Below are 15,859 nucleotides of genomic sequence, written 5' to 3' on the forward strand. Positions count from 1 at the left end.
GGTTAGAATCACCTATTGCCCCACTACTGAGACCGTCTTCCAGGGCATGAGACTCACCAACATTCTGATCTAATCAATCGAGGGCACAAGGTAAAGAAGACTCCAAAAATGAACTTGACCTTGAAGCTAAACCTATCTCACCACCATTGGTTCCATCGCCAGGCACAACTTCTTTCCCTATCTGGTTCGACAAGTTTTCCATCAATCCAAGTGGAGAGGAACCTGGTGTAGCCTTAGGGGAACATTGACTAGTGGGAGGAGCCTCAATTTGACTCACCATTGGATTTTTTGATTCATCGTTGTCAGGGGCAATCGTGTCTTCTCTATGTTCCTCGGGAACCCAAGGAATAGGCTTGAAACTCGGATCGATCTCACGAACCAGGACGTTAAACGGTTGACCTTCAACCTTCAGTCGTACTACCTCATCAATTCTAGAGATTATATTTTTGAAGATTTGGATTTTCACCCGATCAAATGACGATGGATATTGAGATTTTTCATCTATTGAAATAATTTTCCCCCACTTTGATGCAATGTTTGTAAAGGTATCCCAGCTCCAAGCATGAAAAGGAATACCTTCGCAAACCAACCATATACGCCGACTCTCTACCATCAAGTCTTTTGACCATGATTCAACCCTGTTAAACCACACTGCCATAGACTCCGAATTCTCTACCTTCATTCTATTCAGTAACAGCAAGGATTCAAAACACATTAGGACAACATTTCTAGTAGCTCTCATCAACGAAAAACCCTTAAGGCTTTTTTCATGCATTTGTCTTGCAAGATTCGAGATGGAGACAAAATTTCTACACCAACACATAAGGCAATTTTCCAGTACTCGTAATTTATCTTCATCAATCACCCCTTCAATCGAGGATAAGTAACTCTGCTTGTCAGCTACCTCCCTATCCTTTCGCTGAAATGATGAATTAGTTCTTCTCCAGAAGGATTGCCTGGGCTTATATTTTTCCGTTAAAAATCCAATCTTGCGTCCAAAAATGAAAGAGCCATCCATCCTAACAATTGTTTTATTGGCTTCTTCAAATGTAACAAATATGATAAATCCAAAACGAATCCCCCGTATAGATTTTTTAGAAGGGATGAAAGCATCAATCACCTTTCTATGGATGCAAAAAAGAGAGCTAAGCTTTTTCCAATGAAGATTCTCAGGAATATTTTCAACAAATAGCGTATAACATCCAACCCTAATTCCCTTTTTTGTCGATATATATTTTTCCTTCCTCCATGAACTGTTAACCTTCCTCCACGAATCCAAAACTGAAACGCGGGATTTTGTAGAACTTCCGGCAGGGTATGGTCGGAATACTCTAGAGACAACAACATTAAAATCGGCGCCGAAAATGATTGTTCACGCGCCCTCACGCGTCGACACGTGAAGAAGAAGCTGTACTGTGTGGCGGCGCGTGAACTCCACGCAATGGGTGAATGGTGACCGGGCTTTACAGATCGGTCGATCATCGAACGATGAACCTCTTGGTGTCGGCTGTGTCGAGAGAACTGTCTCCAAAAGTCCCCGGCGAAAATGAAAAAACGACCTTCAACGGTAGATTTGCGCCGTTTGAAGGATTTTTTCGCAAAACAAAGTTCAAAAGTAGAATCACAGTGGCGAGATGAACTTTCCTGAGAAAAATGACGACGGAAGATGGTCGGAGTAAGGCGACAGGCGGCAGACAACGGTCAACGATAAATAGTGTTGGCAGATAGCGGAACGCACACTTGAGAACTAATGGGATCCCAAAAACACCTAACCTTCTAGAGAGAAGCTCTCACTAGATTTGAATTTTTATTCACTCCTGAGCATCATTAGCATATTTCTTCCCCTTTTTTTTTCTTTTGATAAATTCTCTTTTCACGCTCATATCATGCTATATATATAATCCTATATATCCAACGCTCATATCATGCTATATATATATATAATCCTATATATCCAATTACACAACGTAGAATTTTATAGTTTTGCATAGATTTAAGACCGTTGAATAAGTGAAAATATCATGCTATATATATATAATCCTATATATCCAATTACACAACGTAGAATTTTATAGTTTTGCATAGATTTAAGACCGTTGAATAAGTGAAAATAAACGATTGAAATTAATGGTAAGAAATGAGAAAATATTCACTGGACGAAAAAACAAGGAATTAACCTCAACTGTCTATTTTCACTTATCCAAATGCCCTAAATTTGTGTAAAATTATAAAGTTTTATATTGTGCGAGTGGGTTCTAACCCTATATAGTGTAAAACTTTTTTAGTTTTATACATATTTAGGATAGTTGGAAGAATGAAAATAGACGATTAAGGTTAACTCATTTTTTTCAGTGAATATTTTATTATTTCCAACTATTAATCTAAATTGTTTGTTTCCACTCATCTAACAATGTTAAATCTATGTAAAACTAAAATGTCTTATATTGTATAATCGAATTTTAGCACTTTTTATATACCATTTGCAAACTACAGTACGCTTATTTGTTGTGAAAATAAATAAATAAATTTTTAGATAGTGAAAGGAACAATGCAATAGGATGAGGGTGAATTTTGTTAAATCTATCGTGGTTTCATAATTGACATGTTCTATTTTATTATATGTTCGTTTTATTATAAATTTGTAATTTTAAAAATCACTATCATTCTTGCACGAACCAAGCAATTTAAGTGGTAAATAATTTATTGTTATTTCTTGAGTTTTCGGGTTTAAGCACCATGAATATTAAGGGTGTGAACGCTTAATGTTAAATGGTTAAGAGTTAACTTTAAACATATACTTCCTTGTACTTACCTTATATTACTAAAAAAATCACTATCATTTTTATGGGTGTTAGGATACATCTATTCTTGTGACGCCCCGTCCATCTCTATTTGATTTTTATTATTTAATTTTAATATTTTAAAGGAAAGCAAATATACAAGCATATTTTTAAAAAAATTTATTTAACATAAATAATAAGATACTTTTTATATTTCTCTAAACATGAAAGTTTAAATATAAAAGAATTTTAATTTTTTATACATCACAATTTTATTTTTTCCAACTATTATATATATATATATAATATAATTTTATATAATGACATAAGATAGAACGAATAAATAGTTATCATCATGATTCAATATCTAGACATTCTTTATTATTATTTTTTGAATAATTTGGGTGTCTAAAAGGTAATATCTATTTATGATATTTTTTAATTATTTGAAAATATATATACTCTGTAAATGTAGTTCGAAATCAATACCTCTATAAAGAATATAATTTGGCCTAACAATTTTATTAACTTGGCCTAATGATTTTATTAACAAGGAATGTGATTAGTATATACATATAATTTGGGTGAAATTGAAATATTTAAAAGTTTGAGGATTAATTTAAAGTCATAGTCATAATTTAAGAATTAAGTTATAATATTTAAAAATATAATAATCAATTTAAAATGAAGATCGAGGATGCAATAAACTGATCCTGCAGCACTTTTATTTAAAAATATATATAAAATAAGACATTGAATGGGCAAAACCAAGGGACCAAAGCACTTAGCAGCCTCTCAATATCTCATTCCAGTCTAAGTGGGAATTATGTTAAAGCTTCCCACTTTTCCATTCCCCCGCTATAATGAATATCGAAGGACATTATGTACAGGGAATTCAATTATTAATTGGATTTTGATACTATTATATGAATGATTTCACTAGCCAACAAAAAGATTTTAATTTTGTTTTTTAAATTTCAGGGTTTTATTTGGTATTTGCAGTGGAACAAGCCATGTTATGGATATTAGATAGGTTGAAAATGGTGGTGGAGGTGGAGAATACCTGTAAAGCATTTCTTTTTCAACAGCCTTGGGCTTGAAAATTGATCTGAAAAAAAAAGGTTTAAAATTTTGTTCATTATACATCCAATGATTTCTGCTTTGACAGCTTTGTTCATCTTTGATAATGAAACGTAAATTGTAATTAACCTAACAATTCAGACGTTTTTTTTTGGAAGTTTTGGTATTTTTGTCATCAAACAACAAAAAAGGAAAAAGAAAAAGATGTTAACTTTAGCACAACTTATATCTCTTCATCAATGGTGGCTTTGGTGGAGCTTTACGCAAAACCCAACTTTCACCCAACCAAAGATTCTCTTATTTATTTATTCTTTAGATGGAGAAATGGAAGGAAGAGATAGGTAGCTAGCCTAGCTTTTCCTTTCATTTTCTTGGGGTGTTTCGAGGGAATAAAATGGTAAACCCTGGATTTTTTACATGAAACCCGGATCGAGTTTGGTTATAGAAATCATTCCTTTATATTTTCTTTTGCAAAATATTCTGGTTGATTTTACTTGATAATCCAAAAACCGGGAAAAAATTCATGGGAAACATCGGAAGTAGCCGAGTGAATGGCCGGAGAAGACACGGAAGCCGGCGGAACCACCCTCCTCCTCCACCGCCTCCTCCTCCGGCTCAGCCGCTAACTGAAATCCCCGCCAACCGTTACGTCTTTGCCGCCGCAACCCCTTACCCGCCCCAATACCCGAACACCAACCCGCCCCAGTACTACCAATACCCAGGGTACTACGCCCACCAGCCGCCCGCGCCGTTTCCGCTTCCGGCGCCCTACGATCATCATCATCACCATCACCATCGAGCTGGCCCCCACATAGAACCCGCCAATTGGGGTCGGTATGCTTATGGACCGATGATGCCACCGCCGCCGGTGCCGTATATAGAGCATCAGAAGGCGGTTACGATAAAGAACGACGTTAATTTGAAGAAGGAAACTTTGAAATTCGAAGCTGATGAGCTGAATCCAGGGAAGTACTTGGTTTCTTTCACGTTTGATGCCACTGTTGCTGGAAGGTATAAAAATTCAGTATTTTTTTTTAATTTAAAAAAAGTTTCATGTGTTTCCATATACGTGAATCTAATGTTTGAGATATGAATTTTACAATTTCGAAAACAGATTATGTCTAAATTATACGATAATTCGAAATTTTCAGGGCGACTGCCGCCAGTTCCATCCATCTCTGATCTTATCTGTAGTTCAGATGTGCCAGTTTTTATGTGAATCACTGGTTGTCTCTGATTTCATTTCTTAACGACATGTAGTATTTGGTTTGTTCTGCAAACAGGATGACTGTTATTTTCTTTGCAAAAGAAGGTGAAGACTGTAATCTGACAGCAATGAAGGAAAGTATTCTACCCCCAGTGATCGTACCATTCGAACAAGGTCTAGGACAGAAGTTTAGATTGCCCTCTGGAACAGGGATCGATTTCTCTATGTTCGAGGAGTTGGAACTACTCAAACTAGATGAAGTCGATATCTATCATCTGGCCGTGAAAGCAGAGGCATCTCCTCTCGTCGAGAATGTGTCGGATGGTAACCCAGGCTCGGGATCCATGAATTCTCAGATAACTCGGGCAGTGCTCGAGAAGGACAAGGACGAATACCAGACGAGAGTAGTGAAACAGATTCTGTGGGTGAACGGGATGAGGTATGAACTGCAAGAAATATACGGGATTGGAAATTCAGTCAAAAACGACGTGGATGCAAACGATAGTGGAAAAGAATGCGTTATTTGCCTTTCGGAACCACGGGACACAACTGTTCTTCCCTGCAGACACATGGTAAACATAAGCTGCTTATTCTTTTCTCTTCATTAGTTCAGGTAATTTGAGATTATAGGCAGTGGTTGATGTAATTCTTTTTGTTGTACATAATGCAGTGCATGTGCAGCTCTTGTGCAATGGTTTTGAGATGCCAGACGAATCGGTGCCCGATCTGCAGGCAGCCGGTCGAGAGGATTTTGGAGATAAAGGTCAACAACGGCACTGATGAATGAGACCTGTATAGTATTTTGTTACATTTATGCCAAAGCCTTTCAAATAATCGGAACAGGAAGTTATAATCAACTACATAACATGGTATGAAGAAGATGCTGTAATTTCACACTCAATATATCCAGTCCAATAGATACCATCTTGTTTGATGGGCCTTCAAAAATAGGTTATTAAAACATATTGTATGAGACTTGAAAAGCTCTGATTTGATGATGGTGTGGCTCATTGTTTGTAGTTTGGTTCTGATCTTCCAAGAAGATAAATTTTCCTCTATCGTAAAAACGTAATACAATCAGGTCTCGTATATATTTCTATGTGTCCCTCTCGACAAACAGAAAGCACAGATTCCTGGGTAAAGATCAAGCCATGCCCGAGAGTGGTTCGTGGTGGACACGAGCAACCAGTGGTGGAATTTATGGAACATCTCAAATGCTTGGGGCAGGTTGCAGGGTACCTGACCAACAGAGCCAAACCGGTACATCATTGTCTCCACCGTGCAGATGACCGATACAAATCAAATGCCGCTCCACTAATCCGCCAGCACCATATAGATAGAAATGAGTATGGAGGCATCATCATCCACAATAGATAAATAGAAGCCTTCACCAATGACCATAAGCTAAGAATCGTACTCATGAGTCGTGTCCCTCGCATCAAGCCACAACCTTTCGATCTTCCATACTCGACTTGAACCAAGTCATCTCCACCTCTAGTCAAAATATATTTCCATCCATATAAATTTTGTGAAAGTTAGAGCATCTTACAAAACCAATAATTAACGAGATAACACTCCAGTAAATTAGCAGACCATCTCAATAATTTCTAAAAGAAAACAACATTTTTTTACGATTTTTTAAAGCATGAGAAAAATGTATGATGCTCACCTTTAAATTTAGACTTAATATAAAAATAAATGCTTAAGCTAAATTGTTTTTCTCATTTAACCGTCTAAATTATTTTTTGGTCAATCCAAGTATCTAAAGTTACAAATATTATCATTTTAAGTGTCACAACCGTAACAACGTTAATAAATTATGTTAAGTGACACATGTCAGAACTCTGGTAATCTAGAAAATTTTTATTTAAAATAAAATAATTAAAAATATGTTTTTTTTAAAAAACTCAATTTTTTTGAAAATCTAAAAAAACCCAAAGCATTGAAAACATTTATTTCAATCCCTATACTCATGTCTAAGGGTGGGGCCAGGGAGGGGGTCGTCGGGGGAGGGTGGGGGATGAAGGGGGTGGGGAGTTTTCTTAAAAACATTTATTTTAATATTTTTAAATAAAAATTCATAAAATTATATAAACGTGACATATATCACTTAACAAAATTTTCAACATCTGTTACGGTCGAAACACTTAAAATGGTTACATTTGTAACGTTAGATACCTAGATTGACCGAAAAAAATTTTGACATCTAAATGAGAAAAATTATAGAATTTAGACATTTTTTATATTAAGCTTTTAAATTTATAGTAACACGAAAAAATATAAAATTGGAAGCTAAATGGAGCAGAAATCAATAAAAACATGCAAAATGGATTAAATATTGCATTAACTAACAAAACGAGAGGGTTAGACATATAATTTACCGAAAATAAGAAATAAATAATAAAAAAAGAAAAATAAAATTTTAAAAAGGGTTTGGGCAGCACGGGTCGGTTTGCGTGTCGAGGTACAAACCCTATCGGGTCGACCCGACCCAACCACATATATATGTTCAAACTTTTATTTATTTATTTTTACCCTTCTTAAAAAATAATCTCTCTTCTACGGATGTTCAACCCTCGATTAAAACTGATTTAACTGGTCAAATTAAAGTTTTTTTCGATTAATCGATCAAAGTTTTACCTTAAGAGTGTTTAAACTTCATTTTTAAATAAATTGACCAACCAAATTAACCAGATTAATTGAAAATATAAAATATTTAATATATATTATTTATAAATTTTGGTTAATTCAGTTAATCAACCGATTAATCGAACTTTGTTCGGTTCAGTTAATTATTTTTGAAAAAATTTTGGTTCGTTAATGATTAATGAAAAATTTTTGATTAATGAAATTATAGAAGTTCAGTTTGATCAATCAACCGAACCAACCGATTGAATACCCCTACTATCTTCTAATTTCTCCCAAATCCAAAAACCTAACTTACCAACTTTTTCGCCAATAACGATTCGTTGGTTGTTCTTTCCCACTAATCAGGACACCAATCAACTCCCATCGGTGTCTTTCTTCACTTTCTCAGGCAGAATTCTTAAAACAATATTCAAAACCTCATTTGATATTTGAAATTTTCAAGCTCTAATATGTCATTTGTGCCACCAAATCCAACTCTTTTTTTTAATATATTGATCTTCTCGATACTCTTGATCATTTGAGCTTTCAAATTGGAGAATAGATCCTTGAAACACTGATAAACAAAAAGGTCAGGATGTTTGATTCCCTATTATCTATCAAGGCGTATTTCATAAGCTCGTGTTGAAGTTCGAAAATGTACATAGAAATTGTACAATCATTTGAAAGGTCACGGATATTGTGCGTAGATCTAAAGAATATTCTCGTATAGTCTCTTAAAAGCTCGTCAAAATCTTTAAATCACACTAAACAGACTGATATTTGAGTAAATGACGACCTTATTAGCCAAAAATTGTCTAATAAATATATACAACAATTATTTGATGTCCCTCAGTGTTGTCACAGACAGGGAAGTCTTAGCTTCCTTTTGTAGAGTGGTTGGAAAGACTTTACACTTCAGTTCATCGGAGTCCCCTATGATGTACATATAGTTAATGTACTAGGACATTCATTTAGTAGGATCTCTGATAACATCATAGATTTTCTTGGACAACTTGAGGTATGGAGGGTAGGAAGCTGCTAGCACGTAGACATGAGAGACTATGCTCCTTCGTAGCCTCATCTCTCTTGGAGTTGTTTGCAGCCCGGAGATCATCAATTTATTTTTTTATGGTTTGTATTTACTTCCTTCGTTTTTGTTCTACTGGACCAACACATATTCTCTCACTAGCGATGACATACTCTCACTAGCGTTCCTCTTCGTTATTGAAGGCTCTTTCTTCTTCTTTCTCTCGCCGCCAATTTCTTTAGCGTTGGGAGATCAGCAACTCTTGAAGAATTTTTTGGATTAACTCTTATTATTGTTGGTTTTGTTGTTGCAACTACAATTGAAACACATGAGAGTCTTGGAACTATACATGCAGACTTCGTAGCTCGTTCTACATATTTTGAACTTGTAGGATATTTTAGTTGTCGGAGTATATAAATTGATGTTACTGCCTACAATGAGTTTAATGTTAACCGGTTTGATTGTAGGCATCGTGATAAGGCTGGTGGTACGTTATGCCGTACACAGTTTGCTGTTGTTGACCTGAAAAATCGAGAACATCAGTTGGATTTTGGGAATAAGATAATAGGTAAGAGTGATTATTTTACTTTTCAGGTTCATTTTAGTTGATTCTCTTTGGTCATGAGGTACTCTATGCTCATTGCACCAATTGTTGATGGAAGAAATGTGATTATGATGGTTTTTAGTGGTTTGTTCCTTTTGGTTTGGATAAAGAGTCTTCAATAGTTATTTAGTTGACTAAAGAAGATGATGAACAAGTAAGAGATTGTGCCCGAGAGAGAAAAAATGAGAGAAAAATAAAGTCTCATCCAACCTTACATGATGACTTATATACATGCCCTTAGTGTTCACGTAGACCTGTCAGTGGCCATATAAAAGGATTATAGTTGGTTGAAGGACACAAAACTCTAGAAACTTCAAGATTCAATAATAGGCAGAGAAATGACATTAGAAATTTGACCTACGAAGGAAGTCCGGAGAAAGTACAAAAAAATTAATATTAAATTTTTTATTAATTAGTAGAAATTAAAGAATTATTTTATTTGATAAGATTAAATATTATTTTTAAATGATTTATTTTTAATTTTAATATATATTAACTTTGAATAATGTTGAATAAAAGTTAAATATAATAAATAATATAAAATTTTAAAAAATATATTTTTATTAAATAAAATCAACTTTTTTTAGATTAGGTGAGATAGTTGCCTACTAACTTATCTTATTCAACACATCTTTAGTGAAGTTTTTTATTAAGTAAAAAATTAATATAATTATTAAACATATTTTAGAAAATAAATACTAAGTTTTTTAATAATTCATTTATTCTATGTATGGTATGTTTGTTTGTTGATTTTAATATGGGATTTGGAGAATTTTTTTTAAAAACATTAAGGTATTAAATCAATTGAACGAATTCAGTGATAAATGAGAGTTTATTTTTCTTAGGAGTATCAATTCGGACATTTATATCGGTAATGTGTGTATATTATCAATGATTAATTTTTTTTAATAAATACAATTTTATAATCACCCTATACTAATAAAAAATTATGATATTGAGTTTATAAATATGATCTTTAGAGTAGAAAATATCTCAACCAGAAACTTTTCCAGACTTCTTCGACTCAACTTTTCTTTATAATTAATACTAAACTCTAAACCCTAAACTCTAATAATAAAATTATCAAATCTCGAAATTTGTATAAATTTCACTTATTCCACATGATTTTAAAAATATTCATTTACCTTTTAAATTTTAACGAAAATACTCAGCTCTCCCTATGATTAAATATATACATAATTATACCTCTATTATTATTATTTATATAATTTTTAAACATTTTTCATTTCTTTTACTTTTAATTACAAAACAATGAGACTTTAACTAATTTGAACATTATATTAAAAATTAAAAAAAATTAAATTCTAATTAAATTATGTTAGACTTCAAATAAAATAATTTTTTTGGGTTACAAAAACAAAATATTTTAAACTCATATTTAACAATTATATATAAGCTTCGAGATGAATTTATTAAAGTTTTATATAAAATTTAAACTCCTTCCATCCCATTTAAAATATAAGATATTTTATGCAGAATTTTAAATATATATATATATATATATATATATATATATATATATATATGATAACTACTTTATTCTATTTTTTATATTTGAGAAACTCGTGAATACAGATTTAAACTAAAATATAGTAAATAATTATTTTGTATTTAATTTATAGTCTTTACTTTAAAATTATGAAGAGTATTGCCTATTTCAATGAATTTAAATCCAAAACCAATATTCTTTTTATGTTATTTAAAAGTCTCTTTGTACATAATTAAACTAACTAATACATATTGAGTGTCAATGATAATATATGTTGTATCCATAAATAAAACACACATTTACATTTTAGTACCGAGTTTAGTTCAAGTGGTAAGCAGTTTGATATCGTTTAAGTAGGTCTCGAGTTCAAATCATTGTATATGCAGATTAGTCAGAACAAAGCACATTCAAAATCAGGAGGGCAACTAAACAAAAATATTTTTAAATTTTAGAGGCAAATGTTGTAAAAAAGTGGTGGAATTGTTGAGGTTGTTTTTGGAATTAAATAAAAAGTATAGTATATAGTTTAAAACTTCAAAGACATAGGGTGATCCAAGTCCCCAAAAAAAAAATTTGAGTCTTGAAAGTACAAATATAAAGGTAAATGCCATTATTCAACTATGTCAAATATTATACTTTTTTAATATATACTTATAATGACTTTAAATAAATGTAATAGTTTGTGAATTTTAATTTTAATTCAATTGAATATATATATAGGGTTTGAATTTTAACATATAAAAGTTGTTTATTTTCATCTCATATTTAAACTTGTTCTTTTATATAAGAATAGCTTTAATAATTTAAAAACATATTTTTAAACATATGGATAATAAGAGGTGGCGGAAGCAGGGATGGACAAAGCTGCTCCCAAAACTTTTAAATTCATACATATTTTAGATATTTTCTGTTGAAAATATATTTTTGTTTTTCTCAAATTTTATAAGTTCGTCTCCTCTAACCTAAAATCTTGTATACGTCCCTGCGCGGATGCACACCTAAGTTATTCATTTTGAAATCTGAATTTCTCTAAATAATTACCTGTATTATTGAATATTGTTTACATTCTAAAATTTTATTAATATAAATGTAACTATTCTCAACAATAGAAAATCATCATTGATAATAAGAAATATATTTGGAAATAATAGTCAACTGAATACTTGAGTAAAGCGAGAAAATTCATATATAGAGATATAAGCAAATGGTAAAAAGTAAATAATTGTGAACAAAGGATAAGCGAGCTAAGACACCAAGCAAAACAACAATAAGAACAAAATACATGCATGCATGAACTTGGATTAATTTTAGCTCACTGTTTAGTCATTTCAAACAAGGAATTCGGAACTCCCCCCCCCCCCACAACAAAATTATTGACCATTCACAAGATGAACTTCTGTTCCTTTTTCTGGGGTTTGATTAATTCCCAGACTCCAACTCGGTCCCCCAATTACCAGCTTTCTCGAAACTAGACGTAGCCTTGTAAGTTGTAATGGGATAGCTTGGCTCAGTGGTTGCTGGTGAATTGACTCAGACCCATGGTCGAGCCAACTGATGCGAACTTGGCTAGTTCTTGGGGTAAAAATGGACGAGCAGGTTGATCATTGCTCATGCCAAGGAAATCCCTAGTCAAGCTTTGGTCAATTGAGTTGGAACCAAGGTGCGTCTTCAATTGACTCGCCTCACTTTGTTTCAGTACTCCTGTTTGTAACATCAGGTTGCTTCTTGACGCCACGAAACACTCTCGCTGACTGATGCCATGGGAAGAAGATGAGCTCGTTACACCGAAAAACGACGTCGACTTTCTTCTTGTTGAACCCATCTGGGCTGCTTTCTGCAAAAGGGCTGTTGCGGACATCGGCGTAGCAGCAGCAAGTATGGACTGCTGCTGCTTGATTTGAGTATCTGAGTAGAGAGATGACATACTTTCCATTGACTTCCCTTTGCTTCCACCTTCTTCTTTTAGCCCTTGTGGAAATGGCAATAGGGGAAGATTGGAATTCGTACCGAAATTGCCAAGTGATGATGAACCAAAGAGATTGCATGAAGCCATTTGAACCATCTCAGGCATACCTGGGCAATAAGATTAACATTTGAACCAAAGAGATCATGCAATACTTTTACCAAGATTATGTTGGTATACAGTGATACAGTATTTTATATTAGAAGATAAACTTATTAGGAGTGAAGAGATTATAAAATTTTAAGGAGAACGAAAACATATTATCAATAGAAAATAAAATCAGTTGTCGCCTTCTATCCATCCCTATTGGTATAGTTTTGAGGGAGATGATCAGATACCTGATGCAGTCATCCCATTGAAATCTTGTGTAAAATTCGAACCAAATTGAGGGATTCCAGCAACATCATGAGCTCCTCGGCCAGCAAATCCGATAGGCGTATTCACATCGTTTCTGAAATTCAGATTCGTGGCTGAAACTGATGAACTGAATCTTGCACTTTCTTCAGCTAAGGCATCACAAAACGCTCTATGGGTGTTAAAACTGTCTTTTCTGTTCGAATCAAAAGAAACCCAAATTCATTAAACAGGCCATTTATGACCTAATCATTAGGTCTCCTCGAATTCAGTTCGAAACCCCAAAACCATGAAACCCTTAAAACATATAGTATTTGATTATGAGCATTTTATGTACCTGGAGAACAGTGTCCCACAGTCACACTTGTACTCCCGTGTACCGCAAGTCTTAGAATGAGCTTTCCAGTCGGATTGAACAGCGTATTTCTTGGAACATTTCTCACACTTCCACTTCTTTTCTCCGTGTTTTCTGCTGTAATGTTTCTTGATCCCAGTGAGATCGCCGAGTGCTCTGGAAGGATCATGGTGGACGCAGGTTTTCTCGGGGCAAATGTAAACCTTCTTCCTAATCGCTTCTTTGTTGTTCCTTTGCTTGAGCTTCCATGGAAGATTGTGACCCCTCCGATGAAGCTGTAAGTTCTGGTCTCTTTGGAAACCTTTGTTGCATATTTGACATATGAATCTGTTGGTGGCCATAAGAGTTTTGGGAGATAAAGCAATAACTTCAGCATCTGGATCTGTAACAAGACAAATAAAATCAGTGAAATCAAAGAAAAGGGTATTATCAAAAGAGAGAGAAAATAATAATTGATCAAGCAAACTTACCGGGATTTCCTGGAAGATTTCTCTTATTCTTAACTGGATTAGATTTAGGATTAGGGTTTGCATGATTTTGTTCCTGATGAACAAACCCTCCTATAGAAAACGCATCAGCAGACATTTTTTGGGGAGGTATTGCAACTAAATTCCGAAAACCGATAGTATAGAAACTTAGTTGTAAGAGAAAAAAAAACAGTATAAAACAAAAGGAAAACAAGGATTTCTCCAAACACAAGTAGATAAACGTTTGGGGATATATATATATATATTAAAATACTGACTCAGCTTTTTATATCTCTCTGGTTTGGCCAAAGAGACAAGAAAAGCACAACTCAAGCTTAAATCTAAGAAAATTCTTCCAACAAACAAATATACTTACTAAGCTTAGATCTGGTGCTTTTTCTTTTTTCAAGCAACAAAAACTGTTATCTTTCTTTTTCTTTTTCTTTCTTAGAGTCTTTAGTCTTACATTATTCAACTCTCGTTCTCTTCCATGCACAAACACAATCGTCGAACTCTGCGTTTGCGTTTGTGCGTGGAAGACAGCGACCAGCTGATCAGCTGAAAATATATTAATTTTTTGTAGTAGTTTTAGCAGCTTTTTGAGTTCAAACTACATAGCCTAGCGTAGTTTAAAGTACCTTAATATTTTAATAGTATTTGCAGTAATACCTATAAAATAAAAGGAGAGACTTTGTGATGCAGGATACGTGACACATGATGCTGAGCTGTCAGATTGCACTTTGATGGTGTTGAGATATCATGAATTGGCAGATCAGCGTAAAGGCGAGAATTGATTGTGACATGTTCCTCATTATGGTCGTTTTGAGTATGTTTCAGTCTTTTGGTCATAACTTTGGCTACATGTGTCAGAATCGCGCATAAGATTCTAATCCGGAAAGCTCTTTTCGACGCCACGTTCTCCACATTAAACTACGCTCCATGTGGCCTTTTTTTCAACCTCAAATTCTGTCGTTTTCCCCTCCGAATCACTAGAATTAGATATTTTTTTACTATTTATGGTAATATTTCGATTGTCAATTAGGAAGTCAATTTAAATCCGATTTAGGCCGGATTTTTTGGAGATTGCTTATTTTATTTCGAATTTCAATTTAGAGTGATTTTCGGGATTTTGCTATTTTTGACAAAATTCGAATAAAGACGATTTTTGGCTATAACAATCCGGCTTGTGGACTGATTTTAACATTGTTTGATTTGATAATATTTTATTAAACCCTAGAGACTTTTTTTCTCTAGATTTTTTTGGGCGAATTTTCTCTTGTGAATCATCTGTTGGAGCGCTTGCAGGATAATCACTATTCTGTCTGGCGTCACTTTGAGGGCGTTTTTCCAAAAAAAAATCATTTTTTTCATTTAATATTCCCAATCAGACACCGTTCAGATTATATTTTTCCGATCTAACACCCTTTGCAGGAAGATACCCCTAAACCGCGCTTTACGTCACGTGGTCGAAAGTGTGCCTTGTGTAAAAAACTCTGGTGCTAGTTTTGTAAATATTTTTAAATGAGTGTCAAAAACGTAATTAATTTTTATTATGGTAACATTTGTGTAAAAACGTCAGCATTTTGAATTGTGCACAGCTCACACCGCACGATTTCCTGGGGTTTTAATGAAGTGTGCAGTGTGTGTAGTGAGTTTATTAGTATTTTAGTGTCGTAAGTTTATTTTTTTATAATAATAAATATTTTATAATTTTAAAAATTATAAATTTCATATATTTTTTAAAAAAATATTATCTTTTAAAATTAATTGTTTAAAAATATAAAAAATATTAAAATAAATTTTTAATTATAATTGAGAGATCAAATTAATTATTATTTTTTATTTTTTAACAAAAGTTAATAATGTTTATTCATTTTTAATAAA

At 33.4% G+C, this 15,859-nt stretch overlaps 2 protein-coding genes across 2 annotated transcripts; one reads left to right on the top strand and one right to left on the bottom strand.

Annotated features, from left to right (window-relative positions):
- Positions 1-4,031: 4,031 nt before the first annotated feature.
- On the top strand, positions 4,032-6,062 carry LOC120188163 (probable E3 ubiquitin-protein ligase LOG2). Its single transcript, XM_039191679.1, has 3 exons — positions 4,032-4,871; positions 5,144-5,639; positions 5,738-6,062. Exons 1-3 carry the CDS (start codon positions 4,384-4,386, stop codon positions 5,852-5,854), a joined length of 1,101 nt encoding a protein of 366 aa, XP_039047610.1. The 5' UTR covers positions 4,032-4,383; the 3' UTR covers positions 5,855-6,062.
- Positions 6,063-12,216: 6,154 nt separating this feature from the next.
- LOC120188198 (zinc finger protein JACKDAW-like) lies at positions 12,217-14,160 on the bottom strand. Its single transcript, XM_039191705.1, has 4 exons — positions 13,979-14,160; positions 13,491-13,890; positions 13,138-13,349; positions 12,217-12,909 (listed from the first exon to the last, which is right to left on the bottom strand). The coding sequence occupies exons 1-4, from the start codon at positions 14,091-14,093 to the stop codon at positions 12,344-12,346; spliced, it is 1,293 nt and encodes a 430-aa protein (XP_039047636.1). The 5' UTR covers positions 14,094-14,160; the 3' UTR covers positions 12,217-12,343.
- Between the last annotated feature and the right edge of the window lie 1,699 nt (positions 14,161-15,859).

Source organism: Hibiscus syriacus, unplaced genomic scaffold (genome assembly GCF_006381635.1).
Source record: "Hibiscus syriacus cultivar Baekdansim isolate YM2019G1 unplaced genomic scaffold, ASM638163v2 tig00116939_pilon, whole genome shotgun sequence".
NCBI classification, from domain to species: Eukaryota; Viridiplantae; Streptophyta; class Magnoliopsida; order Malvales; family Malvaceae; genus Hibiscus; species Hibiscus syriacus.

Coding starts and splice junctions, on each gene's coding strand:
- LOC120188198 (XM_039191705.1), bottom strand. CDS start 14,093: ATGTCTGCTGATGCGTTTTCTATAGGAGGGTTTGTTCATCAGGAACAA. Junction 13,891..13,978: donor AAATCTTCCAGGAAATCCCG/GTAAGTTTGCTT, acceptor GTCTTGTTACAG/ATCCAGATGCTGAAGTTATT. Junction 13,350..13,490: donor TGTGGGACACTGTTCTCCAG/GTACATAAAATG, acceptor TGATTCGAACAG/AAAAGACAGTTTTAACACCC.
- LOC120188163 (XM_039191679.1), top strand. CDS start 4,384: ATGGGAAACATCGGAAGTAGCCGAGTGAATGGCCGGAGAAGACACGGA. Junction 4,872..5,143: donor GATGCCACTGTTGCTGGAAG/GTATAAAAATTC, acceptor TTCTGCAAACAG/GATGACTGTTATTTTCTTTG. Junction 5,640..5,737: donor TTCTTCCCTGCAGACACATG/GTAAACATAAGC, acceptor TACATAATGCAG/TGCATGTGCAGCTCTTGTGC.